The sequence below is a fragment of the Anthonomus grandis genome, chromosome 18 (genome assembly GCF_022605725.1).
Source record: "Anthonomus grandis grandis chromosome 18, icAntGran1.3, whole genome shotgun sequence".
NCBI classification, from domain to species: Eukaryota; Metazoa; Arthropoda; class Insecta; order Coleoptera; family Curculionidae; genus Anthonomus; species Anthonomus grandis.
The window spans coordinates 5025331-5053181 of NC_065563.1; the positions used below are offsets into that span (position 1 = coordinate 5025331).

A 27851-nucleotide genomic window follows, 5' to 3' on the forward strand; every position below is an offset into this window, starting at 1 on the left:
TTAGAGATGGATTCTTCCCAGCGAGAAACAGTATATCCAGGACACCCCCATTTGCAAAGGGGACCATATCGTCGGAGGTAAAGAAACACCAGACAAGTGAAGAGGAACACGCAGTATGCAACAACAACAAAAAAAGGAAACGAAACGCTACTCCAGAAGCACAGAATATATTTTGGATCATATCGCGAAACCTTGAAGTACTGAAAACTAGGGTTGACGAACTAATGAAGTTTTGTGACCAGACGCAAAATGTACACAAAAATATTAAAACTTTAGCAAAGAAAATAGGCTTAACAAAACTAAACGGTTGCAGAATATAAAAGTGACAAATACGAAAGACATCAGACAAAAAAGGAACAAAACGTTAAGATCGCAAAATATGAAAAAAGATTAAATAATTATATAATAAATAGTAGCTAAGGAATCTACAGATGCGAAAACACAAACGGGAGAAGAAGACTGTGGGGGCCAGCTAAAACTACCCGTCTTAGCTGCTTTATCCACTTAAAATACTCGGATATAGGGCAAATGATAAACTACGAATTCCTCGTACTCAGAACGTAATTTATTCATACTTGAGTTTCAAATGATAAAGAAAACAAATAAACACTTCTTACACAGTTATCGGGAGTATTTAACAAAGATTAAACTTAAAATTTACATGGGTTGGATGTAAATTTGGGTGGTTTACAGGTGCTTAAAAAAGGTGGATTACAGAGGGCCAAAACACGGCGGCCGCGCGACGTTACTTAATTGTTACCGAATGGATGACTCATGACAATAGACGACTAACTTATTGTCCGGGGAGCGGGGAAATAACAACGCGTAATTATAAATAGATTGACAGATGAGCGCTGTTGCCACTACACTTAAACTCATTATGAAATTAGGGGAAAATAATACTATCCCCAACAAAGACATTATTACAACGTTAGTTATTATTACTACGTAAAGTAGATAATTTTAAGAAAATAGCAGGCCTTAAAATTGGCCGACACAGTATACACAGCTATAAAAGTAGGTAGCCCTCTTGCAACAGATACTCAAAGTGGTAATCACGGTGCCAGAAGATCCGAAAATTGAGAAGTCCATACAAGATACCTATAGACACAGTTACCCAGATCGACATACTTGATGTTACTAGTAGAATTGCATCCCAAAGAGACCTAAAGCAAAATCAAAAAATAATAAAAATAAATAATTCTACTAAATGTCAACAAACGCTTTATGAACTAGCTAAATGCCCGCGGCGTTGCTCGCGTGAAATTTGAAAATAAAAGAAAAGTTCTACTGAAAAACTTCTTTGTAAACAACTTTTTTTGTTTTGCCTTCTTGTGCCAGAATTGATAAATTTTTTGGTGAACTTGTTCTAGAACAGGCTACATAGAATTATCCATGCGTAAAGCAATCCTGTCTCAAATCAATTTCTGCTGTCTTTGAGTCTGGCCCTGCGACCTGTAATAAACAAAACAAAAAATTCTTCAAAGAAAGAGATAAATTAAAAAATGAATAGTATTAATTTAGCTTATTCATGTTAGATTTTGGATTAAAAATAAAAAGTAGAACAAGATATATGTTATTCTAAGCTCAAAAATAAGGTCTTCAAAGCAAAAAAAGTTATTAACATTCTTTTTCCTAAAACCGCTTAAAAAAATTTTGAAATGGTAACACGGCATTTGTGAAGTTCTATTTTTTCTTTAGTGTTTGAGCTGAAAAAAGACGTATTTGAGTGTTTTTGTGGACCATTGGGATAGTAAAAACTTGTGCTGTTTGTCCCGCACCATGGGAAAAAATGCGATTTAAGCCGATCTTTTCACAAGTTCACTCATATAATTTATAGTTTGCTCATATACTATGTCATAACATCAAATCAGGAGCAACCGTGGCCATAAATGTACAATAATAAAAACTTATAATTAAATATTAAAATATTTAATTTCTAATTGAATCTAAGTGATTTTAGTAGTTATCGATAATTTCTGATACGCGCCGTTATTTTGCATAACTACCAACGGTTTTAGTATTTACGCATAATTCCCAATATGTCTAGCTATTATGCATATTAGCCGATTTTGGATATTAGCGGTAACATATACAGGGTGACAATTTCAAGAGTAGCCATGGCTTATAATTTTTAAACCGTAAAAGATATAAAAAATGCTTAAAACCGTTTCTATAGTAACAAGGGGGAACCAAAATGATGAATTTTTTAGGGATATACTATCATCCCCCTAACCCCCAGAGCCACCCCCTTAAAAATTTTAAATTGGAAGGGTAGTCGAGTGATACCTTGTTTGAAAGGTCTATTAATTCCCTATATTTTGCCGTCTTACTCATTAAAATCAATGCAACCATTTCCGAGATATGTATGTCCTTTTAAATGTTAGTCAATTCATTTTACTATCAGAATAAAAATATTTATTCTAATACTAAAATGAATTGTTAAAAGCCTAAACAAAACTCCAATAAATACTGCACTTGAAATTATTGAATTGTCGGAATGGTATTTGGCGATGTAAAAAAAAGGAAAATTTTCGATGCCTGCCATTCTCGAAATATTTGTTGTTTTTTGTTTATTTAAATTTTGCCTTAAAATGTTCAATTTTTGGTTTGGTTAGTAATATCGTGGTTCTTTTTTTGATTTAAAGTTCTCTCACTGCTCTAGTTTTATTTTTACAATGGTTTATACGATCGCCGAAAGAGTTGAAATGATATTTATTTATGGTTTTAAAATCGCTGTTTTCGTAGAAGTGCCACAATATTTAATGAGAGGCACCCAGATAAGCAGGTTGGGCATTATTACATCCAGAAGTTGGTAAGAAAATTTGAAGAAACTGGGTTTGTAGGTAATATAAAGAAAAATCAGCCAAGAATACTGGATGAAGCAACTCAGATTGAGGTTCTTGGGCATTTTGCTATGGATCCTGGTATGTCGACTCGTCAAGCAGCAGCTGCCACAGGAGTGTCTCGTGAATCAGTACGAAAGATATTAAAAATTAATAAATTCCATCCTTACAAGCTACAGATTGTTCAAGAACTTGGTGATGACGATCCAGACAGGCGGATCGAATTTTGTGAATTAATGACCCAAAAAATTATAAATGAGCCACGTTTTATAAAAAACATTTGTTTCAGTGACGAGTGCACTTTTTATTTAAACGGTAACGTTAATAAGCAAAACTGCCGTTACTGGAGTGATGAGAATCCCCATATTTTTAGGGAAGGGCACACCCAATATCCCCAAAAAATAAATGTGTGGGCCGGAATTCTAGGGAATAATAAAATTGGGCCATTGTTCATTGATGATAATCTAAATGGAGGAATTTATGCTGAAATGTTAGAAACAACTGTTGAGCCTTTAGTAATAACGGAATTGGAAAACCAAAGGGATGAAAATGGAGATCTTGTTCTTGATGAAAATTTATTGCATTTTCAACAAGATGGGGCCCCACCACATTATGTATTGCCTGTTAGAGGGTGGCTAGATAATCATTATCCAGACCAATGGATTGGTAGAAGAGGACCTATTGAGTGGCCGCCAAGATCGCCAGATCTCACCCCTCTCGATTTTTTTCTTTTGTGTCACCTAAAATCGGTCATTTTCAAAACGCAGCCTGCCACCATTGAGGAGCTAAAACAAAGAATTACACAAGAGTGCCGATTATTAACAACTGAAGTTTTTAGAAATGTTCGTCAAGAGTTTGAAAACAGATTGTACTTTTGCTTGCAAAATAATGGAAGCCACTTTGAGCATTTAATAAAATAATTAAAGTTCAATGCAGATTTTTATTGTTTTAAAAATAGAATAAACGCAATATTGCAGAGTGTTTTCCTAGTTCTTAACCATTTGTACTAATGTTCAAATGTTAAATATTGTAACGAAATTCGGGAACACACTTTTATTGTCAACGTCAAAAACACTAACCTAACTTGCTTTGACTGTCGTTTAATTGTTTCCAAGGTAAAAACTGACTAAACAATTAAAACTGAATGATTTGTCACGAAGCGCGTCCATTTTAAAACCCGATGGAACAGTTTCGAAATATTTAGAATTATCTTCATTGTTTTTGCCCAAAGAGACCAATAATTTTAGGAGAATACTGACAGTCAAAGCAAGCAAGTATACAAATTCTAGAAAATTAGAACTACAGGGATTTACAATAATATAACCTAAATAACCTAAATTGGGGCCAAAATGGGGCTCTCAAACAAGATGAACTACTTAAAAACTAAACACTATAGATGAAAATAATAAACCAAACGTAAGTAGAACCCTAAAGAAACCCTACGAATCAACTTTAACTACAGAATACTAATAAAATTGTACAAAAACTAGCAGAATAATTAACGTATTTACATTTTCATAATAATATTTTATGACATTTTCAAAATATGTTAATTTTATAAGAAATTAAGAAACACTTAAATAACCTTTAATAAAATATTAAAATTGGCATAACTCTAAAATAAATGCATTAATTATTATAAGTAGGGTCGCATAATATAGGGAATTAATAGACCTTTCAAACAAGGTATCACTCGACTACCCTTCCAATTTAAAATTTTTAAGGGGGTGGCTCTGGGGGTTAGGGGGATGATAGTATATCCCTAAAAAATTCATCATTTTGGTTCCCCCTTGTTACTATAGAAACGGTTTTAAGCATTTTTTTTATATCTTTTACGGTTTAAAAATTATAAGCCATGGCTACTCTTGAAATTGTCACCCTGTATATACAAAAGTATACGATACTTCGAGGGAATGAAGAATGAATCCCAAATGAATATCGGCCGGTAGCGTCGATATCTGTAACATCTGGATGAAGTATTAGTTTATTTTCTTTTCGTTTGACACTTGATATTGACAGACAACATTGGCAGCTGTCAGTAACAACAGTGTTAAATGTGAGAAGGCGGCAAACCTCTTGAATACTAACCGTTAATTCTATTGTTTTTATTTTACGTTGTAGGCAATGGTCAGAAAATAAGTGTGAAATTCCAGAAAAGACCCTTTGACAATTCCAGCATATCGTGTACGCACTCATGGAAGACGGCAAGATAGAAAGTGGCGTGCATAGGGCTGGTAGATAAGATTTTAACTCTCTTCCTGAATAAGGAGGCAGCAATGGCGAAGGGGATCCATGCAAGGAGGACCCATGTATATAATTTAAAATAGCGTAAGTTAAAATATTTCTGATTTAATGTTTGACACTTGCTGAATAAATCGGGTAAGGGAGCAGTCACTTACCTGCCTAAGAAATGTATATCCCTGTTTCTCTTAGGTAATTAGAAATTTAATTATATAGTTTATAACATTTTTGAGAGTATAGGTATTTGCTTTTTGTTGCCCTATTCTAAGTCATATTATTTATTATATCAAATAAACAACTTCTACCATTTATTACTTCTATAATTATAAAACTTATGGAACAATATAATAATGAAATTAGTAAAAGGCCTGGAATAGTATTAACAAACAGATATCAAGTATTAACCCTATGACAAAAACTAATTTTTAATTTACTAGAAGATACTGTATATCTGTCTTTGCCAACTCATTTAGTTAAGAGCTTCGCAATTTTAATAATTACCAAAAAGCTAGCACATAAAAGATCAAAGGAAGCAGCAATCAGATGGACTGTATCCTTTAATTTTTTAATATTCTTATATTCTTAAAATGGTGAGATTGCTGTGGTAAGATTACTTAAAAGACTTGTTTTGTAAACAAAGCACTTGCTTACAGTGTCACAGATTTACAGAATACTGTTCTACTATTCTGTAAATCTGTGACAGTGTATGGAAAAGGGCATTTCTTTGACCAGGTCAATCATGTGATACTTATTGTAAACTTGATGCTTTCTTTATCATCCATTATTGGGAGATCACAAGTAAAGATTGGGGGCTCTCTCTGTGGCTTTTGATATTTTGTTCGGTTTGGTCGATATTTGCAGTTAATGTGACATTTTTTTATAGAGATAGGACTGTCTTGGATACCACTTGTCTTGAGAGAGATTTATATTCTTTTTTTTTGCGAGGTGCATGGAGAATGTATTTACTTTAAATAACCAAGAGTTATCAAATTATACAATTAAAATGCAAAAAGACCATATTAAATCTGAGATTTCTTATCTTAGGATTGTGGATTTTAAAATCACACTTTTCAGTCCAGTCATAATAATCAGATTATATCAGTCACATATAGGGCTGTGTTCAATATCTACTTGTAAGATGTCTAATATTTATCTCTGGTTTGACATATTCTGGAATACTGGTCCCTTGTTTTGTCTCCTTCATTTCTGTTTCATTTCTTTTTGAAAATTCTTTATTTAAACAAACTTAGATTATGTTTATAATCTAATAATTAATTTCATAGATTATGTTTAATGAGCTTTGGATAAAAAACAAGTGGTTGTGGCAGTGTCTATTGATCTGAAGAAGGCTTTTGATGTAGCATCAATATTTTGTTGCAAAAGTTGCTTTAGGGATTTGGGGGTGTCTAATAGTCTTCGTATGAGCGTCTTTGAAAGAGTATTTCCTATAATGACTTTAGCATTTTCTTTTTAGAAAAAAAAATTTCATTAGCTTTTTCTCACAAGATTTATGTTCAGTTTTCCAACAAGTTTTAAGTAACCATTTTAATGAATTGACATTAATTTAATTTTACCGAGTAATAAATAATGTTAAACCTGAAGAAAGAAATCAAATAATTTAATTTTCTCATAAAGGAAAAACTATTCATTGCAGAATTCAAGAAACTTTTACTCTAATAAAATTAAGCTATTATTGGAAATCAATGAAAAATATTATTATAAAATATATTGATAATTGTAAAATCTGTCGAAAATCTAAATATAATAGCAAACATTCGAAACCATTGGAAGTTATTTATATAGATACACTTATATTAGGAAATAATAATAATATATTTCTTTATTTAGTACTATCAAGTAACATTATATATGTAAACTTATATAAAATAAAATGATATCACTAAAAAAGGCCTATTTAGTAAAAAAAAAACATCTCCCTGACATTACTACATATAAGTTTACATGCTTAGGTAATCACCTTTCAGTTTCACCTTCTGTTTAAACCTGTTTCATTTGATTTCCTATAGTTTATATTTTATGTGGAAGTTTATTAAATAACTTTATGCACATATAGTAGGGACTCTGTTCAAAGAGTGAAAGCCTCTATATAGGGTAGTTAATATTACATATGCGAGTATTAAACCCATGATCAACATCACTGCTTCAAATATCAACAAGATCTAAAAATAGCTTTACAAGATTATAACTACTGCATCTTAAATATTATTCTAATTACCTTTTTTTTAATGACAAATATATTTCTTATCTTAGAGTTGGCTGCCCAGAAAATAATGCCATGTCTAGCTGCGGACTCAAAGTTTTCAAAATACTAATCCATTCATTTAGGTATTTTACCACTGTACAGAAACAAAAATAAGCTTTATTTAATTTAACTTGTAAATGTTCAATGTGTTCTGAAAAGTCTAAAAATTCATCTATATGTACACACACTTTAACCTCGTAATTGTTGAGGTTTACTTCTTTTGGGGTCACTTCCTGGTTTTGTTTTGCTTTAAAAATGAAAACGGTCATTTTTTGTTCATTCAGTATAAACTAACTATAATTCTTCTTTCTACTAAACCAATCTTTGCTTTTTTGAAACAGTAGATCTTCATTCTAGCATAGCCTAGTATGTCTGGAAATGCCACTAATAAATTTGTCATCATCTGAAAATATTCTTAGGGTATTACATACTGTTTGAATATTGTCAATAATTTCAAAAGGCAAGTCATTTATGAACACCATTAAGTAAATAATCTAAATTTGTGATCTTTTGCTTGTTAACATTACTTGTTGGACTCTATTGTTGAGATAAGAAGTGAACCATTTTAAGGAATTATTTCTCACCCCATATTACTGTAATTTCTTTATTAACAAATTTCTATCTAATCAATCATATGCCTTAGAAAGATCTAAAAATATTCCCAATGAAAGCTTTCCCCTCTCCAAATTCCTCAAGACTACACAAGTGAAACTGAAATATGGTAGTTTGTGTAGATTTACTCTCAAGATATCTATGTTGATTATCAGACAAAATATTGCACTCTTTTAAAAAGCTGAGAAGCTGATTGCAAACAATTAACTTAAACAGCTTTGAAAAACTTAGAAGTAGGCTGATCAGTCTACAGTGCGTCTACAGGATAAGTGAATTTATACATAAAAATGACAAAAAATTTAGGGTTGAAATTTGACTGTTTGGCATCCAGCCCTGCTTAATTCAAAAATAAAATTTTGCATATTTTATTTTTTTTAAAATTAAGCATGGTAAAGTAGTATATCTAGACAAGATATAAAAAAAGTTTGTAAGAAAAAGCTGTTTAAAATGCAAAATTAAGCCTGAATACCGAATTTCTTAATCATAGGCTTACTTTGATTTTTACGTTTAAATTATTTATTTATTCTGACTTTTCTCAAAGTTTAAACAAAAACCAAATAAATATTAATATTTAAAATAGTGAAAGTTATTTTAAAAATTATTGTTCTTGAAATAATTTTTTTTACGATCGGTAGGAATTTTTTCGGCTCGTGGAATGCATGCCGCTTATTATATTGGGTTCTTTTTTGCTGCATTTATGAGTTTTTGTCGAACTTTTTAAAATGTAAACATTCTCAATTAAATGTAGCAGCTACAATAAAACATTGTCACTGTCAAAGTTATGTACAAAAAACTTATATCATTATTTTATTGTAAAGTAAGAAGTTTAAAAATGTATAAAGTTATTAATAATATCGGAATTAACAGAAAAATGTTAAATTTGGAGCAGAAAATTTTCATTGTGCAATCGTATGGTAGTGAAAATATATGTCGTTAAACTACGTTTTGAATCCTTTTTTTCGTGAAAAATATCCGTTAATAAGTCGAAGTAGGTAATATCTTCTGGGAGACGACTAATCTAACTTTTTGAGGCCACGGGTAGTGTTGAGATGAAAAAAAAGCAGAAAAAGAGATACGATGACAACGATGCTGCTACAATCTTTGCTTTGGAGTCAACTGAGAACCCTCGGATGTCATTGAAAGCTAGATCGGCGGTGCTGAACATGAGCAAATCTGAATTACAAAGAATTTATCATCCCAACAATATTAAAGTATTCAAACCAAGGTACTTGCATACTTTAGAAGAGAGGGATGAAGCGCATCGTTTATTATTTTCTGCTTGGTTAGGCAATAATATTCTCGGACGAATCTACTCTCACGACAAATGGTGTAATTTCATTTCAAAATTGTCGGTTTTGGTCCAACTAAACGCCAAACTTGGGGGAATCCATGGCAAGAGGCAATATTTTAAAATAGTCAACATATGGTGCGCCATATCTTACCATTGAGGTATTATTGGACCATAGTTTATTAAAGGATCTATGAATCAAGAAAAATATCCTCAAATTTTGGAAAGATTTTTTGAAGAATACTTAGAACCTTTACCGGTTGATCAAAGAATAAATCTTTATTTTCAACACGACGGTTGTCAAGCGCACTCCACTATTCGAGTAGCAGAATGGTTGAATAGAACTTTTCGGAATTAATAGATTGGAAGACGCGGCCCAATTGGGTGGTTATTTGATTTAACCATTTCTGATTCCTATTTACGGGGTCAAGCAAATTGTTTATTCCGATCCATTAGCAAATGACAAGGAAAGGTATTGGAAAATGTTTCGATAATTCGATTGAAAAATGTTTTGAGATAGCTGCATTGAATAAATTTAAAATAAGTAAATAAAATAAATTTTCTTGTTAAATTAGATGTACTATATACATTTTATTACAAACATATTTTTGGGGATGGTTTGTAACTCTTAGATCAGTGATTTAACTGATAGATAAATAAATTAGTTAGTTTTACTCTAATAATTATATATGAATAAAAAAATTAATTGGTACACAAAACGTAAAATTCAAAGTAGGCCTACGGTTGTAAAATTCGGTATTCGGGCATAATTTTGCGTTCTAAACAACTTTTTCTTATAAACTTTTTTATATCTTGCCTAGGAATACTACTTTACCTACTCATAAAATTTAAAACAAGCTCGAATTAAGACATGCTTGATTTTAAAAAAATAAAAATATGCTAAATTTTATTTTTTATTCAAGTAGGGCTGGATGCCAGCCAAAAGGTCAAATTTCAACTACAATTTTTTTTGTCATTTTTACGTATACATTCGCTAATTTTGAGACACACTGTATAGTTGTCAAACGCATTAAGATGCAGGCCATGCTTTAATGAAATGTGCAACATGTGGCAGAAAACTTGTTGTAAATGCATATTTTGATAATACTCGCTGATATATCTTTTCGGTAGCTCAATTTATTTTTTACTTTTTTAGGAATACTTAAAAGTTCGTTTGGGCTTTATAGGCCTTAACAAGAAGCTTCTATGGTTAGCTGCTATGTTTATGTGCCTTTTATCAACAGGTCATCTCACTCTGTTTTTACAATTTTGTATCTATTTGCATACATCGAAAAAAATCAACAAATAAACATCTAATTGATCCTTTACTTCCCTAACTTCTTTATTATATTTATAGAGATCTTTTTTATTTTTCTTACATATTAGTTTCTTTGGAAAACTTTGAATAAAAATTGGTTCAAATATATTTGTAAAAGCACCCCATTAGCTATTTACATCACAATCATTCTGACCAAAAACGTCAGCCCAGTTCTCTTCTTTTAGCTATTGAATAAAAAAAGGTTTGTTTGAGGAAAAAATCTTTTATATTGTTTTTGGCATATGTATATACTGGTTTTTAGTTTCGAAGATTATTTTTTGCCCTTTACGATTTGAAATATGAGTTTGCAGTCATGCCTAGCACACAAGCAATATCAATATTGGTAAATATATTATGGATACAACTATTTAACCTAGTTTTTTCTGTAATTGTTGGTTAGAAATTAAATGAGTTCATGATTGATAAGATTTCTTCTTTATTTCTATTAGGTTTTAAAAGTTCAATATTAAAGTCACGTGCTATAAATGCCTACTTTTGACTAGCTGTCAAACACAAAAGTAACTTTGTTATCATCTTTTGAAATCAAAAATTCCTGTGTTAATTGATAAATTTTCAAAAGCTTTAACCTATTTTGGTACAGTAATTACAGTAGTTTAAACTCTGGTATAGTAATTTTCATTCTGTGGTATTCCTAAAACAATTATTTTAGATAACGGATCTGAATTCCAAAATGAAAGTGTTAAAGAATTATTCAAATCACATAATATTAAAATACATTTTACAACAGCCCAAATCAAACAGCCCTTTGAAACATTAAATTCAACTTTAATTGAACATATTAGACTTTTAAAAGAAAAAGATAAAAATGAAGACATTCTATGTTTAATGCCATATGCAGTTATTGCTTATAACAATACTATACATTCCAGTACAAATTTTACGCCCTTTAAACTAATCTACATAGGCATATGGATACACAAGATCCCATGAAATGAATGGCTGCTCATACTTATCAAAAAAAATTAATTAACAATTGATAGTTTGCCAATACCAGTTAATATCTAAAATATTTTAAATTTTTAGATTATTGAAATTAAATTTAATTTGACTCAAATGGTGCAATTATTACCTTTAGATTAGTATTACCATTGGTTGAATCAAATATATATCACTAGTATCAATTATACCTATTCTGTATCGTTAAAATCAATTTTTCTTAAACTTACTACAAAAACCATTCCCTGTGGTTAGCGATAGGAAGTATTCTTATATGGATAAATTATCTGCCGAACTACAACTCTACGAGTATTTATGTAAAGATGCTCATAATGCTATAACGTGTCGCCCCTTTTGCATAGAACTCCAAGATATTCAAGTTAATAGAAAATGGTTGATATCCATTCTGACTTCATAGTTCTTATTTGGTAGAAACTACCAATTAATGCATTATCCAAATCAAGCCATTCATCTCAAGGACTTATAAACTGAGCCAACTTAACTATGAATGACATATCACTCAAAATTAAATTGTAATTTTTCACTTTCATGATAAAAGAAAAATATCGTATCTTCCTATGTTGGACCTAAATACAATGAATCTTGAAGAAAGATAGAAGCTCTTCGGCCATTCAAGTACAAAAAAGACTTCAAAGAAATTAAGACTCAATAATAATTATTTTAATATGTATTTTCTTTATAGGAAACTCGATTTATACAGGGTGCAGAGTGATTTATACACTATCAACGTCACAGGCTGTAACTTTTTTATTTTAAAGTATAATTTTTTAAAAGAAAATGTATACCCAAAATTAGTTATAAACACTACCCCCGACAAGTGATTGCCTAAAAATCACCTCAACTTTTTTTTTCAAATGACATCATCATTATTTCTTTTAATGTTGGGAATGCTTGTAAAATTATTAATTAAATTTCATAAAAAAAAACATGTATTAATATCAACCTAAGGAATTTTTAAATTTAAAATTTTTAAAATTAGGCTTTTCTCATTGTTTTCAAGTTCAATATCTATAATAAAATGAGGTAGTATATTGAAAAGAAGAAACGAGCTCAGAGATCAATTGATTAATTCTCAGCTCCTGTGTATATAAAAAATATCTATTATACTTCAAGTAAATTATTGTATTTAAGACTTATTGAATTTACATTAAATCAAATATAACGAAAGGTTTCGTTAAAAATTTAAGGTCATATATCTTCTTTTCAATATTTGAGCGTATGACATAGTATTTTCTAAATTGATTTTTACTGTATTACTGATGTAAAACCCAACAATATAGGTAACTCATCATGAATTCGCCACAACAGTACAGATTTTACTTAAACATATTTTTATCCAACATGTAGAGCAGAATAAGCATTTATAGATGTAGCTATCAAAGCTATCAAAGCTCAAGCTACAATTATTTTTTATTTATAAGTGAATATAAAGAAAGATATTTCCAAATATTTAAATTATCAGTTTTATTGATTTTTTTAGTGCAGTTACAGCAAGTGGGTCTTTGACAAGCAGAGGTATATACCGGGTGGTGCGTCGCCGAGCGAGAACATAGGAAAACCCATGTAAATTTTAAGGGGGTCAATTATTGGCTTCCCTGTACATTTTATAGAAAAAATGTAAGATAACTTTTTGAAGAGACCAATCTGGCAAACCCTTGTGCAAAGTTTAAAAAAATTTTAATAAGTGAATCTTAAATTATCCAATTAAATGTAATTGCTAAATTAGCAAATTTTCGGTTCAGGTAAAACCAAACCGGCACCAGTAAAATGAATATTGTCACTGACGTGAGGAAAAGTGTCAATAAATCAGTGACAGTCGATATTTGAAAACAAGTATGTATTATTCAATCGACGAAAAAATAGCCATAATTAAGTTAATAAATAATTAATTAATAAATAATAGTTATAATTAACTCTTACTTTGAATGTATGGTTGTGAGATTGATAAAACGAAAAAAAAAAACATTTCTTGTAAAGTCGAAATTATACCTATTTGTAATGACGTCATTTTTGTTTATCTTTGTTTAGCATATTCCAAACAGCGGCGACAACAAACTTTTGAAAAAAATTGGTGTCTGATGATTATTCATCTTTTATATGCTAGGTTATGTGAAATATCCGTCACTATCAATCAAAAATATTGGTTTGTCAACTTGTTCTTGAAAGTTATTTCGAAAAGTGTTAGATAATGCCTAAAAAAAGATATAATAGGTATAATGAACAATCGCAGCTGATGATTTTAAATATATTGGCTTTTTTTCAACTGGAAAAGGAACAAGTCCGAAACGGAATTGCACTTCAAATTGAGAATGTGATAGAGCGAGCCGCAGATGCAACAAAATTGAGCACAACAACGCAAATATAAAGAAGAATGGGATAAAGTCAGATCAGGATTACGCAGCCCGTATATCTTCCAAGCAAAAGACAGCAAAAACCAAAATTACAGCATATTTGAAACATAGAATTCGGGACACAATTTATTCTATGTACGCCAGAAAAGAATATGTAATATTGGCAACAATAAGAGAAAAGTTCAGGGAAGAAATTGAATATTTTGAGTTTTCCATTGACTCCTTTAGAAGATGGATCAATAGTCAATATGGCTTCAAGTGGAAAAAATCAAATAACAGAAAATATTTGATGGACTTGCCAAATATTGTTCATAAAAGAATCAATTTTTTAAGGGAGTATATCAAAAATAGAAATGTAGGTCCGGAAGGTTTTACTTCAGTTTTCATTGACGAGACGTGGATTTTTAGCAAGGGATCATTTCGTAGTAGCTGGCAAGATGACACCAAGCACACGGATTCAAGGAAAAACAGTGAAGGTAAAAATTATCTGGTTATCTTTTTAGATTTTTTTTTAATAAAAATTATTGCCCTTGTAAGGGCCCTCTAACTTCATAATTTCATCTGTTTCATAGTTTCATATAATTTCTCTCTAAGACAATATGAGGGAATTTAACTCCATACTCTACTCGTATGTGCATGGAACATTACTTATTAATTATATTAAATTTATGTTCTGGAAGAATTATTTCTAAAAGAAGAGAATTGAATTATCTTTTATTTTTAAGGTCATCGTTATATCGTGGTCCACGCCGGAACCAAAGATGGCTTCATCAAGGGTGCAAATTTAATATTCAAGAGTGGATTAAAGACGGGAGATTATCATGACAATATGAACAGGAAAAACTTCGAAAACTGGTTTAAAACTCAGCTGGTTCCAAATCTTCCCCCAAAATCATTTATAATCATGAACAATGCAAGTTACCATTCTGGTTTATTAGAAGAAATCCCGAGAAAATCTTGGACAAAGCAGAGACTGACCGAATGGTTGAAGAAAAAGAATATTGGCTTTCTAGAAAAAGCCATGATAGATGAAATATGGAGTATTGCACGCAGACACCGCCCTAGTGAAAAAAAGTAGTTCCTTGATGAATATGTGAAACCTTTAGGACACAAAATTTTGCGACTGCCACCATATCATTGCCAGTTTAATGCATTTGAAATGGTATGGTCGGAATGTAAACGAAAATATGATCAATATATTTCCAATTTTAAGGGGTCACCTTCAGAAGTTCTCACTACATGGGAAAGGGTAATAAACGAAATTTCTATAGATCATTGGCAAAAATATGTTTTTCATACAGAAAAGGTAATTGAAAAGGCTTGGGAGGCAATACAAGTGTGTGATGCCTATGACATTCTGCCACTTGTGATTACGACTGACGAAGACGACGATGACGAAGACAATACCTCTGATTTCAGTTCTGACTCTGACAATACTGACGAGATTGATTAAGCTTTTTTTGTTCTAGCAAATTTTATTTTATGATCGTCGTTTAAGTATTCAATCATATCGTTGCAATTTCATTAACTTGGTAATGCAATATGGCATGTTTTTTTTGAGTTTGTATGTTTTATTTTTTGGAATGGTATTTTCATTTCAGTGTGTTAACATATTCCTTCAAGCAGCATTTTTTTTCATGAACAAGTAAATTAAATTGTGAGTATTTAAATTTTTCCCAGTGAGTTAAAATAATTTTATACCATTATTCACAATTTTCGTAAGCTCGGTTTTGTTACGTCTACTGCTCGTGCCGAATTCTACTTTTCAAATATGTTGTAGATTTGGTTTTTGCGGTCTTTTGCCTGGAAAATATATGAGCAGCGTAATCCTGATCTGATTTTATCCCATTCTTCTTTATATTTGCGATCGTTGTTGTGCTCAATTTTGTTGCATCTGTGGCTCGCTCTATCACATTCTCAATTTGCAGAGCAATTCCGTTTCGGACTTATTATTTATGTCCCATTATTTATGATTAATTATAATAATATTTGTTAATTGTTAAGTTTGTTAATAATACAATAAATACTACAAGATTTTTTAAAATTGAATGGAAGTATATACACGAATATAAAAATATAAAAAAAATCAGCTGCTAAAATAAATCATTTGTTAATTTCTGAACGTATAAAAATACACAGCAGACTATTAATTTCTGAAGGCGATGGTAAAGTTTCTAACCTAATATTGATTGGCAAAAATATCTACGCCATACGTTTTTTCTCACCTGGATGACGTAACTACAAATGGGTATAATTTCGACTTTATTCGGCTGTACGTCAGATTTGACAAAGCCTTATAACAAATTGTTTGCTGGTGGCTGGTGTCTGGTTTTACCTGAAACGAAAATTTGGTAATTTTGCAATTACATTTAATTGAATAATTCAAGATTCGCTTATTAAAATTTTTTGAAACATTGCACGAGGGTTTGCCAGATTGGTCTCTTCAAAAAGTTATCTTATATTTTTTCTGTAAAATGTACAGGGAAGCCAATAATTGACCCCCTTAAAATTTACATGGGATTTCCTACGTTCCGCTCGGCGACGCACTGCCCGGTATAAGATCACTGTTCTCATCTGGTAGGCCTCTATTCGACTCTGAAAAATTCAGCTTTTCTTCTTATTTCTAAAGTTTGAATATTAAAGTGCTTGGTTAGCATGGTTTTATATGAAACTATGTATAAGTAAACATTACCTATGTTAACATAAAGATAACATGTGAAGTTCCTTGAATTCCTTATACCAATACCAAGTGCACCATACACTTTAGTAGTAATATCTCAAAATGACTATTGAATTTTATATTACTTTGAAAAACAACTTTCAGATCCTTTACCTCTGTTTTGTTAATTAATAATTTATTATTTATGAAATAAGTAAATTTGATATCGATTTTGCTCAAAGCAATTTTCTACAAAGTTTTTATCTTCTTGCAACTTCTAGATCTTAGTCATCAACAAAAAGGAGACTTTCCCAGTGCTGTACCACCCTTGGATGGCTATCAGTAGGAATTCAAAAGAGCAACGGCCTCAAATTACTACCCTGTGGCCCAGCAAAAACTGCAGAAAAACCCTCAGACCTTGATTTTGCAACTTTAAAAACCTGTTGTAGTGAGGTCAGGTATGTTTTCAAATTGTAGCCTTTTTACCGTTAAGGTTTAAATTAAAACATTCGATGCACAAAAATAGTTAACCGATTTATTATACACGTACACACTAAACACGATAATTTAAGACTACTTGGAATATTTATTTACCACTATTTATGTCAATTTTAAAAGTCGCGCCAATATTCTGATGAATTAACTTGACTCCTAGAACCTAGCGGTTTTTATTATAGCGGAATAAAAATTAAAATTTATGAAAGAAAACTCAATTTTTTAAAAATAACGTACAGTGATGCTATGGTACGTTAGGGTCTTAAGTATGTCTGAACAATACAAAATTTGTATTTGCAATTCACTACAGAATACAAGTTATCACATATTCGAAATTTTAAACATGTGCGTGAAATAATAGAAGAACGCATATTGATTGTGAAATATTTATACAGGTACTTTACGTGAAAATCGAGTAGAAAATAGCCCACTAAGGTCAAAGCAAGAATGGAAAACTGAAAAAAAGGCTTCTGTCATAAGTCTGCATGTCAAGATGTTGTAGTTGTTCAATGGAAGGAACAAAGTTGTAGCAGCTGCTTCAAATTTTGATGTATCTGCAAACACAACAGCTCCACGTTACTGCAGAGAAACTAAATCTAAGGTAAATGTTCCACAGCCAGGCATAATATATAATTATAATAGAGGGATGGGTGGGGTAGATAAATTAGACAACATGGATGCCAACTATAGGGCCCGAATAAGACAAAGAAAATGGTGGTGGCCAATTTTCTATTTCGAAGAAACATAGCCCTAGCTTTGCGGCATTCATATGGCGTAAAGTCTGTAAAAGGGAAACTAAGACCAACCTTACCGCTGGATGTTAGGCTTGATAATATCAATCATTTGGTGGAATATTCTGAGACTGATAGAAAATGTGCATTTTGCAAAAAAAGGCAAATTTTGTTTGCATAAAATGTAATGACTTCAAGGCTTATCACACTAAATAGGCATATCAAAGAATACATTTTTTGTTGATTATCAGAATTTTTATTTTGTTATTTTTAGCACAATGTCCCTCATAAGGGACTGTTCTTTTTTTCAAATGAATACATTTCTTGTTTTTTTTTCCACATTTGCCTGCTTATTTCAAGTACACTAAACAAATGTTTAATAAAAAACGTATGTGTTTCTTATTCCATGCTACTTCATGCACTAATGGGTTAAATAAGTTTTGGTTAAAAGTCTCTTTACTGCTTTATTTTTATATCAAAAAAATATTACTGTAGCTTTCGCTAAAATCCGATAGGGGCATTGACTTGGGGATTTACGTTATTCAAGTTAACGATATATATTTTTTTATGCTATTAAGAGCAGGGAACAAAGCTAAATAGATTGGTAAAAACCGCATTCAGATATAACTACTCAAACTAAAGTTATTAAAAAAAAATGTAACCATTAAAAAATTAAAATTACAAAAATCGTCGTAAATTCATATTGCATTAGTCGAATTGAGAAAACTTGTGTTTAAATGAATATTCGTTTAAAGAAAGAAACTTAGTATAAGTAGGTTTTCGAAAATCCATGAGGAGGCGGTCTTTCATATAATACATTTATATTAATAGATTATTTCGTCCTAGATTTTCAAAATGGGCGCCCCTATGTTCACTCGTAGACTTTGTCTAGCTAAGAAAAGGTACAGCACGTGTTGTTCGGCTCGGTTGCGCAGTAAATTTGTTGACGCCGCTGCCAAAGCAACGGTATCGATCGCCCCGATTTGCATATAAACACTGCCGTTGCGTTAATTCTTATATTTGTGTTCTGTGCCTTTTAGTGTTTATGTCTTTTCTTAAAAAAGGCGGGCTACTGTCGCTAATCGCGCGTTATTAGGGGACATAACTTGGCGCAGCTTTGAAACAGATGGTGTACCTTTCCTTAGCTAGACAAACTCTAGCTGCAATTTTTCCCTCCCTCGTAGAGATATTGACACATTCAATTTCCTCTCTAGGCAAACCATGTATCGCATTTTAAATTCTGAGGATCATATTTTCTGAATGTAGGCCTGGTCCGAAAAACGAGGTCTTTTACTCTTCCCTAGAGGTAAAAATCTAAAACGGTCAAGTGGGGTGACCTGGCTGGCCATAGAAACAGGCTTTCTCTTTCTATACATCGAGTATAGGAAGTATGGGAATGCAGCATTTAACACCTAATTGCAGCAATGGGTATTGTCGCGCCAACGGAAAGCTACCCGCTTTAGGTGGTTACGACGGTTCGATAAAAATAAAACACCCAGTAAAACAGTCACTAAGATGCTTTATTTAAACAAGGGATTATTACAAAAGTTAACTAGCGAAATTAAAAACAAAAAAAAAACCCAGACCGAAAAAAGATACATAAAAAGTGTTCTTTAAAATTAATGTGTACTCTTAAGACTACAAAAATACTAAAAAATCTATTCGATATAAAATCTCAAAGCCTTTCACCGAACAAAACAGTTTTTTTATTTCGTTTCCTTACCGTTAAAACATTAAATAAAATTCTGCTTATGAGGCAGCGGCTTCGACGGTATACCCGTGAAATACAGACTAAACAACTTTTTTCCCGGTGCCTTAAATGGATTTATTAAGATCCAGATTTACATCTCCCAATAAAATTGGCAATGTGTTTCTGCGGAACTCTAGATATTACCTCTTAGTGCCTCGTCAAAGACATATGGTCCTATAATTGTGCCACCTATTATACCACACCATACATTTATACTACAGCGTCCTTGATGCTGAAGTTCTTGCTTCCAATGGGGATTTATGAAGACCAATAATGTATATCATGCCGATTTACCCCACCATTGCTATTAAAAGTAGACTCGCCTGTACAAAGAATTCTGTATAGAAATTGAGGGTTTTCGTTAACCATTCCCAGAAGCCAATGGCAATAATCGAGTCGTCTATCGAAATCCGTATCTGTCAAAGCTTAGTGCAGAACGACATGATAGGGATGTAATCTGAAAGTAAACTAAATTTGCATCAATATGAATCCTATTTGATTAACCTCTAAGATATTGTATATACAGGGTGATTCAGTTTAAGCGTCATTAATTTTAATTTGTGATAGAGAATTTAAAAAGAAATAAACTTTCATTATAAAATTTTTCTCACAAATGTTTAATAACAAAGATACAGGGTGCTAAAGTTAAGAATAATTAATTGTTTATTTATCATAACTTTTAAACTACCTGCTCAATTTTAATTAAATTTGCGCATGCAGGTTATTGTATTGAATTATCAAGTACTGATAAAGGCAATTTCTAATAAAATTGCCAGTGGCGTAACATATGGAGGGACTTGGTCCCTTTTTGTCTTAAATCTGCAAGGTGAAAAAATATTTTTTTATATGAAGTCAACTGTTAGATTTTCCATTTAGTTTGGAAAAAAAAGTTACCCTTGCAAAATTATGATTTAAGGTACTCTTTTTAAAATATCTTAGTTTAGTTTACAAACGCCAGTTACAACTGCTGCAAAAATTAAAAAAAAAAAAGAAAATTAGGCTTGAATCTTAAATTAAACCTGACAAATAAAAGAATGACTTAAGGTAACTTTTCATCATTGACATCTTTTATATTCAACTTTTTTTCAAATCCAAGCCCAATTTCCTTTTTTTTATTAATTAATTTTTGCAACATTTTGGCAGGTATTTCTGAACAATTAAAGTAAAACATTTTGAAAACAGTGCCTTAAATCATAATTTTGCAAGAGTAACTTTTCGTTTCAAATTAAATGGAGAATCTAAGAGTTGAATTCCTATAAAAAAAATATTATATCACCTCGCAGATTTGAGACAAAAAAGGACCAGGTCCCTCCGTATGTTACGCCACTGGCAATTTTTTTTAAAATTGACTTCATCAGTAATTGATAATTCACTACAATAACCTGCATGCGAAATTTAATTAAAATTAAGCTGGTAGTTTAAAAGTTATGATAAATAAACGAAAGTTTAATATCTTTGTTATTAAACATTTCTGAGAAAAAATGTATGATGAAAGTCTATTTCTTTTTCAATTCTCTATCACATATTAAAATTAATGACGTTTGAACTGGACCACCCTGTATATATATACTCAGGGCAAAAAAACGTCTTTTTGAATCAAGTTAAAGGTAAATTACATTCTAAATTATGGTTTTGACGTTTCTACTTATTATTAGTTTACAAACAAATGTTGTTTGCAAAACCTACTTCATACACTACCTAATATAAGTTCATTCAAATAGTAGGGTCGTTTTGAGACACTAGAGCAATATTTTAAAAATTGTATTTAATAATTTCTTTTAAAAGAATACATAAAATTTAAATATCGTTACGGTGCATGATGTGATCAATGGTTTCCGATTATTATTTCAAAACTCCTCAAAAAACAATTAAGATTTACTATGGTAAAGTCAACACTATTCATCAGATATACAGGGGGTTTCGGGAGGAAACGGAAATATTTTGGGAACATGTTCAAAGGTGAAAATAAGATAAATTAACCCATATGTTTTAATCCGATTCTGAACCGTTTCTGAAATAATCGGTTCTGAAGTTTTTTTGTAAGATTTTTTTTTTAAAGCAACACAGACAAATACTAGTAAAAAACAAAATTCCACTAATTTAAAATGTTTTCGAAAACACCCTCACCAAGTTTAAGGCAAGCTGCAGTACATTTGTTAAGCGCTCGTGTTGTACGTTTAATTGATTAAAGATTGTTTTTAATAATATTTGAAGCATTTCAAATTTCCTTGTGGACTCCTACGGTTTCTACTGGTGTTTCATACACTAGTGCTTTCATCCACCCTCGAGGCAATAATCCAGTGGATTTAAGTCTGGTGACCTCAGTGGCCAAACTTGAGGTCCTTCTCTGCTAATCCAACGATCAGGAAAACGATTATCTAAGAAATTACGAACTCGGCGACTAAAATGAGGCGAGGCTCCATCCTGTTCAAAATACATTCGGTGTCGAACAATTGGCGCAACATCATCCGACATGTGTATTAAATGGTCTTCCAAAAAGCGTAAATATCCTTTAGTATTAGACGCTCATCTAATACTGTTTATTGTGTCGGTTTAACTCCATTGCGGGTAAAATGAGCTTCATCGCTAAATAAAATGTATTTATGTAGGCCTCAATTTTGTTGGATCTATTCGCAAAATTGAACCCTTAAGCCATAATCACCCTCTTAAAGATGTTGAATCGGTTGAATATGGAAAGGTCAAAGATTCTTTCAAGTCAAGTCAAGGAGACGTCGAGGGTCAAATCAAAGAGACTTCCAGGGCTCAAAACAAATGTCGAAGGTCCAGTCAAATAAAATAGCGTCATTTTGACCAGGGGCTTCCTTTGATCGTTGTGAACTGCTTGATTCATCCTCCATAACATCTATACAGGGTGTTTCTTAACCTATACGCATAAACTTGGGAAATTATTGCTGACGGCAAATAATGACTAATAGTGAAAAAAAAAGTAGTAAAATATTTTTAGTTACGGAGATAAACGACTTATTAATTAAAATTTAAAAAAAAAAACGTTAATTCTCCAAAATAAATGTTTATTTAACTATTATAGTAACTGTTCAAAGTTATTTCAATGACTTTCAATACATAATTGAGCACGCCTAATCCAAGAGTTGCAGACAGCAGCTAATCCAGGTTGTAGTCGAATTTCCTCGGCGGCAGCAAATATCCGATTTTTTAATTCTTGTTCATTGTCGACTTCGGTTACATACACCAGAGATTTTAGGTGGCCCCAAAAATAAAAGTCAAGCGAATTAAGGTCGGGTGATCGAGGAGGCCATCCAATTGGACCACCTCGGCCTATCCATCGTTCGGGGCACATTCGATCCAAATGCCGTCGCACTGGTCGCGCAAAATGTGGTGGAGCACCATAAATGAATACCATTGCGTGTGAAAATTGCTTCATCCGTTGCTAAAATGTTCATGGTAAAGTTGTGTTAATGTTCATGTAAAGTGGGTTTAACTGCTGCTGATGTAAATAAAAACCACTTGCAAAAGTCGCGAGGCCCTTTGGACGTGAAATGGATACAGTAATTCATGCCTTAAGATTCGCCAAACTGTGACTGGTGATAATCCAAATTGCGTTGCAATTGTTCTAGTGCTTATGTCAGGATGCTCTTCGATGATATCTAAAATCGAGTTCTCCAGATTTAAAATGCGCGTAGGTCTAATGGCTCCACCACGTTGCCCTGGCCTCGGCCGCAAATTTCCAGTTTCTCTACCCCGCTGAACCACACGCAAAAAAGCTTCACGCGACGGATGATACCTATGAGGAAATCTTTGTGCATGAAGATTAGCTGCAGCCACACTGTTTTGTCTTGATTCCCCATATGCTAGTAACATGTCCATTAGTTCCTCATTTGAAAAATTATGCGGCATAATTTTAATAAAAAACGAAATACGACCACAACAGTATCAACTGATAGCAAAGTAGGTACTACTAAACATAATAAACATCATCTGGACTTGTTTACTTCTTAATTTGAAAACAAAATTCTACCTGATAAAGTTATTACATTTTTGTGAAAAAAACGAATTATCTCAGAAACTAAAAATATTTTACTTAAATTTTTTTTCACTATTAGTCATTATTTATCATTAGCAATAATTTCCCAAGTTTATGTGTATAGGTTAAGAAACACCCCGTATTCGCGTCCTCAATTTGTTCATTTTCATTACATTCTGACGAAGACCCGCTTTCGGAACATGCATAATTTGATCTTTACTATCATCGCTGTCGTGAAAAGGATCCTCTTCACATTTGATAAATTATCAACAAGGTGCTGCTAAAATCGAATAAATAATTATTACACTACAACATACTGCAGGGATAAATATGTCCCACTGACCATTTGTTTGTGCTTAACATTGTATAAAAAGATTAAAAATGGATAAGATCAATTAGCTTTTACTCATACTACTTGCAGCACTTTGAATACAGCCAATATACAAGGTAATTTCCGGTTTATGAATCAAAAACACGTTCACACCTCGAGAGCCACCGACCTTCTCTACAAATGCAGTATATCGTAGAATACGTGTAGAACGTATATCGTAGCTCCTGGGGAATCCCTTTTCCTAAAATATTAGGTCTTACTTTCATAAATACTCAAGAAAAATTTAGAAAAAACAAATGTTCCAATAAAATCGCCAAAGTTTTGTAAAACCTTCTGTCTCTTTTCTTCTTATTATAAAGGTGCAATTACGCATGTCGTAGAGAACATGGTTAAATGTTTCAATTGTTATTGTTAAATGTTTATATTTGCTGAGTGCTTTTCAAAACAACGATGTCTTGTGACAGTTGTGCTTTTAGAATCAGCGAATTTTTAGTGATGAGTTTCAATCGCCGAATACTGGTGGATTTTTTAGTGAACCATGCTGTGTTCTACGAACTGTAACGCCTGAACCAACCAACACGACCTAAGCTCCCTCCATGTGTTTAACATTTACGAGCCCTCTATATACTTTTTCATACGAATAGAATCTCAAAATGTTAGAAAATCTGAAGGCTACGAACCTTTGCCTAAGTGATGAATGTTTCATCGCTGGGTATTAGTTTGGGTACAAACAGTGAAACCCGTTCACTATTATAACGTGAAAACACTGCTATCATTTTGGCAGATACATATATATGTCTTCTGGGTTTTCTCTTCTTATATAGGATTCACTTTTTAGACGTGTTTGTTTCTTATTACTTACATTGAAGTATATTTTAATAAAATAGTTATCTAATATTTAAAGAAATATAACCTGGATAACCTCAACCCTTTTCCCATATAAAAATTAATTTCAGTAGCTTGTTTGTTTATATTTGTAGGTCAATATGGCAACATCGCCCTAGCTCAGTGAATAAGCAGTAAACCAAGAACGATTTTATTTTTTTTGGGTTTTTTGACCTTTATTTTGTTCAAAAAGACCCTGTAGCTGCTTGTTGTATTTAGGTATGTAGTACAGATGCTGTTTCACTATTTTAAAGTTAATTTACCTTACTCAGCGCCCCTATTTACTCCCGGGTCCCGTAAGCTTCTAGGGTAAAAGAAACACAAAAGAGCAGTTTTAAAACAGCACCGACAGTTTTGTGTTCTATAAAGATACTAGAAAAGTCGTATATAGAGAAATTTTCTTTTAGCAGTAAAATAGCAGAAAACCGTTTTATAAACTGTTGCTAAAATTAGTATCTTAAATTGTTTTCAATTAATGTGTTCTATTAAACACCCAAATTCACTTTGTCAGTTTTTTAGGCATTTTATTTTTATGCAATATTTAGGATTTAAAAGAAAGTTTTTTTATTGCCTTCGAAAAAATTAAAGAATAGCGCACACCAATGAAGCGACCATATTTTCGTCGCGTCTGAACTATTAATTATTATTTTCTTCTATTAACAAACTTTTGTCCGTGGGGACCAGTAGACATTTTTAAAATTTTTGTCAGTACTACAAAAAAAAATCTCCACAATTATCCAAGGAGTGCCCTAAACACGCAGTGGGGAAGAGACCTGCCTTATCCTCGTAAGACTCCGAGTTCAAGCCTTAGCATGGTGCTCTACCCAACTTTTTCTTTTTTTAGTACTTCGAAAAAATTAACATCTTTAGTAAATATACAGGGTGTCCCGGTTCATGTGGGAAATCTCTCGGATTCAGATAGAACATCGAAAAATATTACCGAACGTTCCTATAAAAAAAATTCCTACAGGCCTTCTTTACGAAGTTACAGCCTCCTAAAGGACGCTGCTGGAAATTGGTTTTTCATAAATTACTTTTAAACTACCCGGTAGAATTTAATAAAAATTTTAGGTGATGAACACTATTAGGGACCTTTTAAAATGACATCCTTAAAATACATTTACCTTGTTTACTTTACCAGGGGCGGACTAGGTTGTACACTTTAATGCATATATTTTTAACACCCTGTATGTTAAAGTCTAAAATAAATAAATTTGGATACCTTGAACCCTAGGCTAAAAAAAGGTACTCTTGTTCATTATCGATAAAATGAACCGTTTTGGAAAAAAAAATAAACGAGCCAATGTTTTTTTTTAATTTTTTTTAATGAGATAAGTACGCTTGTTATTTAAAGAACAGAGTAATTTTGATGTAAGTCATTTAATTTAAAAAAAATACATGTTCCTAAAAATACAGTGGTGTCCTAAAAAATATTTTTACAAAATAATAAAAAAACACCTATGATGAGTGTATGTTTTTAAATTAGAAAAAACAACTTACAAAAAAATGTCAAAAACCAAATATGTAAACAAAAGTTAAATTCTTCAATTCGAGCAATAAACTAATTATTAAAAACTTCATAAGTAGGTTCGACGTGGGCTCCGTGAACTCTAACACATCCGCGGGCACGACGAATCGAGGACTGCTGCACTCGCCACAATAACCCAAGATTGTTTTTTATATTATCACAATGAAATGTAATTCTTTGGAGCAGTTCTTCCCGAGTATCGACTGGGGTGAAATACACCAAGGTTTTGAGGTGACCCCATAGATAAAAATCTAATGACGTTAGATCGGGAGACCGAGGAGGCCAAGCAACAGGTCCTCCTCTACCTATCCAACGGTTTTCAAAAGTATTATTTAAGTGGTGTCTTACAGCAAGGCTAAAATGGGGTAGGGCTCCATCATGCAAAAAATACATATCTCGGCGGGTTGCAAGGGGCAAATCTTCTAATAAATCTGGAAGATTGTTCTGGAGGAAATTCCAAATAAAGTTCTCCGTTTAAACGTGGTGGCAGTTCAAATGGCCCAATAAAAAAAACCTGCCCAACAATTCCTGCCCAGATATTTATTGATTGCAATTGATGTTGATGATGAGAAATAATACTATCACGGGGATTTTCATCGGCCCATACATGCGAGTTATGTAAGTTTTCAATTCCATTCTTGGTAAACCCTGCTTCATCCGTAAAAAGAATCGTGCTGATAAAGTTAGGGTTATTTCGCTGCTGATCTAACAGCCAGTTTGCGAAGTGTATTCTAGGAGCAAAATCTCTGGGCAGTAGTTCATGCACTTTTTGTAAGTGATATGGGTACAACAGTTGTTCTTGAAGTACCATATGTACAATTGTTTTGGACGAATGAAGCTGAGCGGCTAATTTTCGAGTACTCGTAGGAGTGTCAGCTACAGCGTCTAAAATATTTTCTTCCAATTGCACTGTACGTGCTGTTCTCCTCCGACCACCATTATTCTTTTTTTTTCAAAACATCCTAAAATTGCAATAAGGAAATTTAGTAGTATTACCTCATTAAGTGGAAAACAGAAACCTACCAGTTTCCCTTAGACGTTGATCAACACGTTGAAATATTTTCTGATCCGGAATAATGCGACTGGGAAATCTTTCCTTGTACAATCTTTTTGCTTCCAATGCATTGCAAGACGCCAGACCATACATAAGATGCATATCTGCATACTCAATAAAAGTAAACTCCATATGTTGACGTAATTTAAATTAAAAGTTACCAAAAAATACAAAAATTAAAAAAATATTATCAAATAAAGGATGAATATGTTGACAAATCATAGGTTTAAATGATAGGTATTTGCTAAATTTGGAGTATAGCAACGTTTGTAACAATAATGCGTTAAAAAATGCAAAAAATCCGATAAATAAGTCAGGTACAATACAATTGGTTTACATTATTTTTTTAGTTTTTTTTTATGTTTAGTTTTTATCTTAAGAATAACAAAAAAGAAATAAACGTATAATAAATAAGAAATATGTTATAAAAGTATTTTTTAGGACAGCACTGTATTTTTAGGAACATGTATTTTGTTAAAATTAAATGACTTACATCGAAATTTTCTGGTCTTTAAATA

At 32.0% G+C, this 27851-nt stretch overlaps 1 protein-coding gene and 1 long non-coding RNA gene across 5 annotated transcripts; both read left to right on the forward strand.

The window, feature by feature from the left end:
• The first annotated feature begins 4829 nt into the window (after nt 1-4829).
• LOC126746863 (uncharacterized) lies at nt 4830-27851 on the forward strand. Of its 4 annotated transcripts, none has more exons than XR_007664013.1 (4): nt 4830-4902; nt 4968-5174; nt 16838-17014; nt 17447-20776. It is a non-coding gene; the product is annotated as an uncharacterized LOC126746863 (long non-coding RNA). The 4 variants fall into 4 exon arrangements; XR_007664014.1 differs by lacking the exon at nt 4830-4902 and adding an exon at nt 24847-27851 and having other exon boundaries at nt 4910-5174; nt 17447-17652; XR_007664012.1 differs by lacking the exon at nt 4830-4902 and having other exon boundaries at nt 4910-5174; nt 17447-17652; nt 17711-20779.
• Nucleotides 12932-16426, forward strand: LOC126746862 (uncharacterized). The gene is made up of 2 exons (XM_050455252.1): nt 12932-14373; nt 14623-16426. The coding sequence occupies exons 1-2, from the start codon at nt 14031-14033 to the stop codon at nt 14973-14975; spliced, it is 696 nt and encodes a 231-aa protein (XP_050311209.1). The 5' UTR covers nt 12932-14030; the 3' UTR covers nt 14976-16426.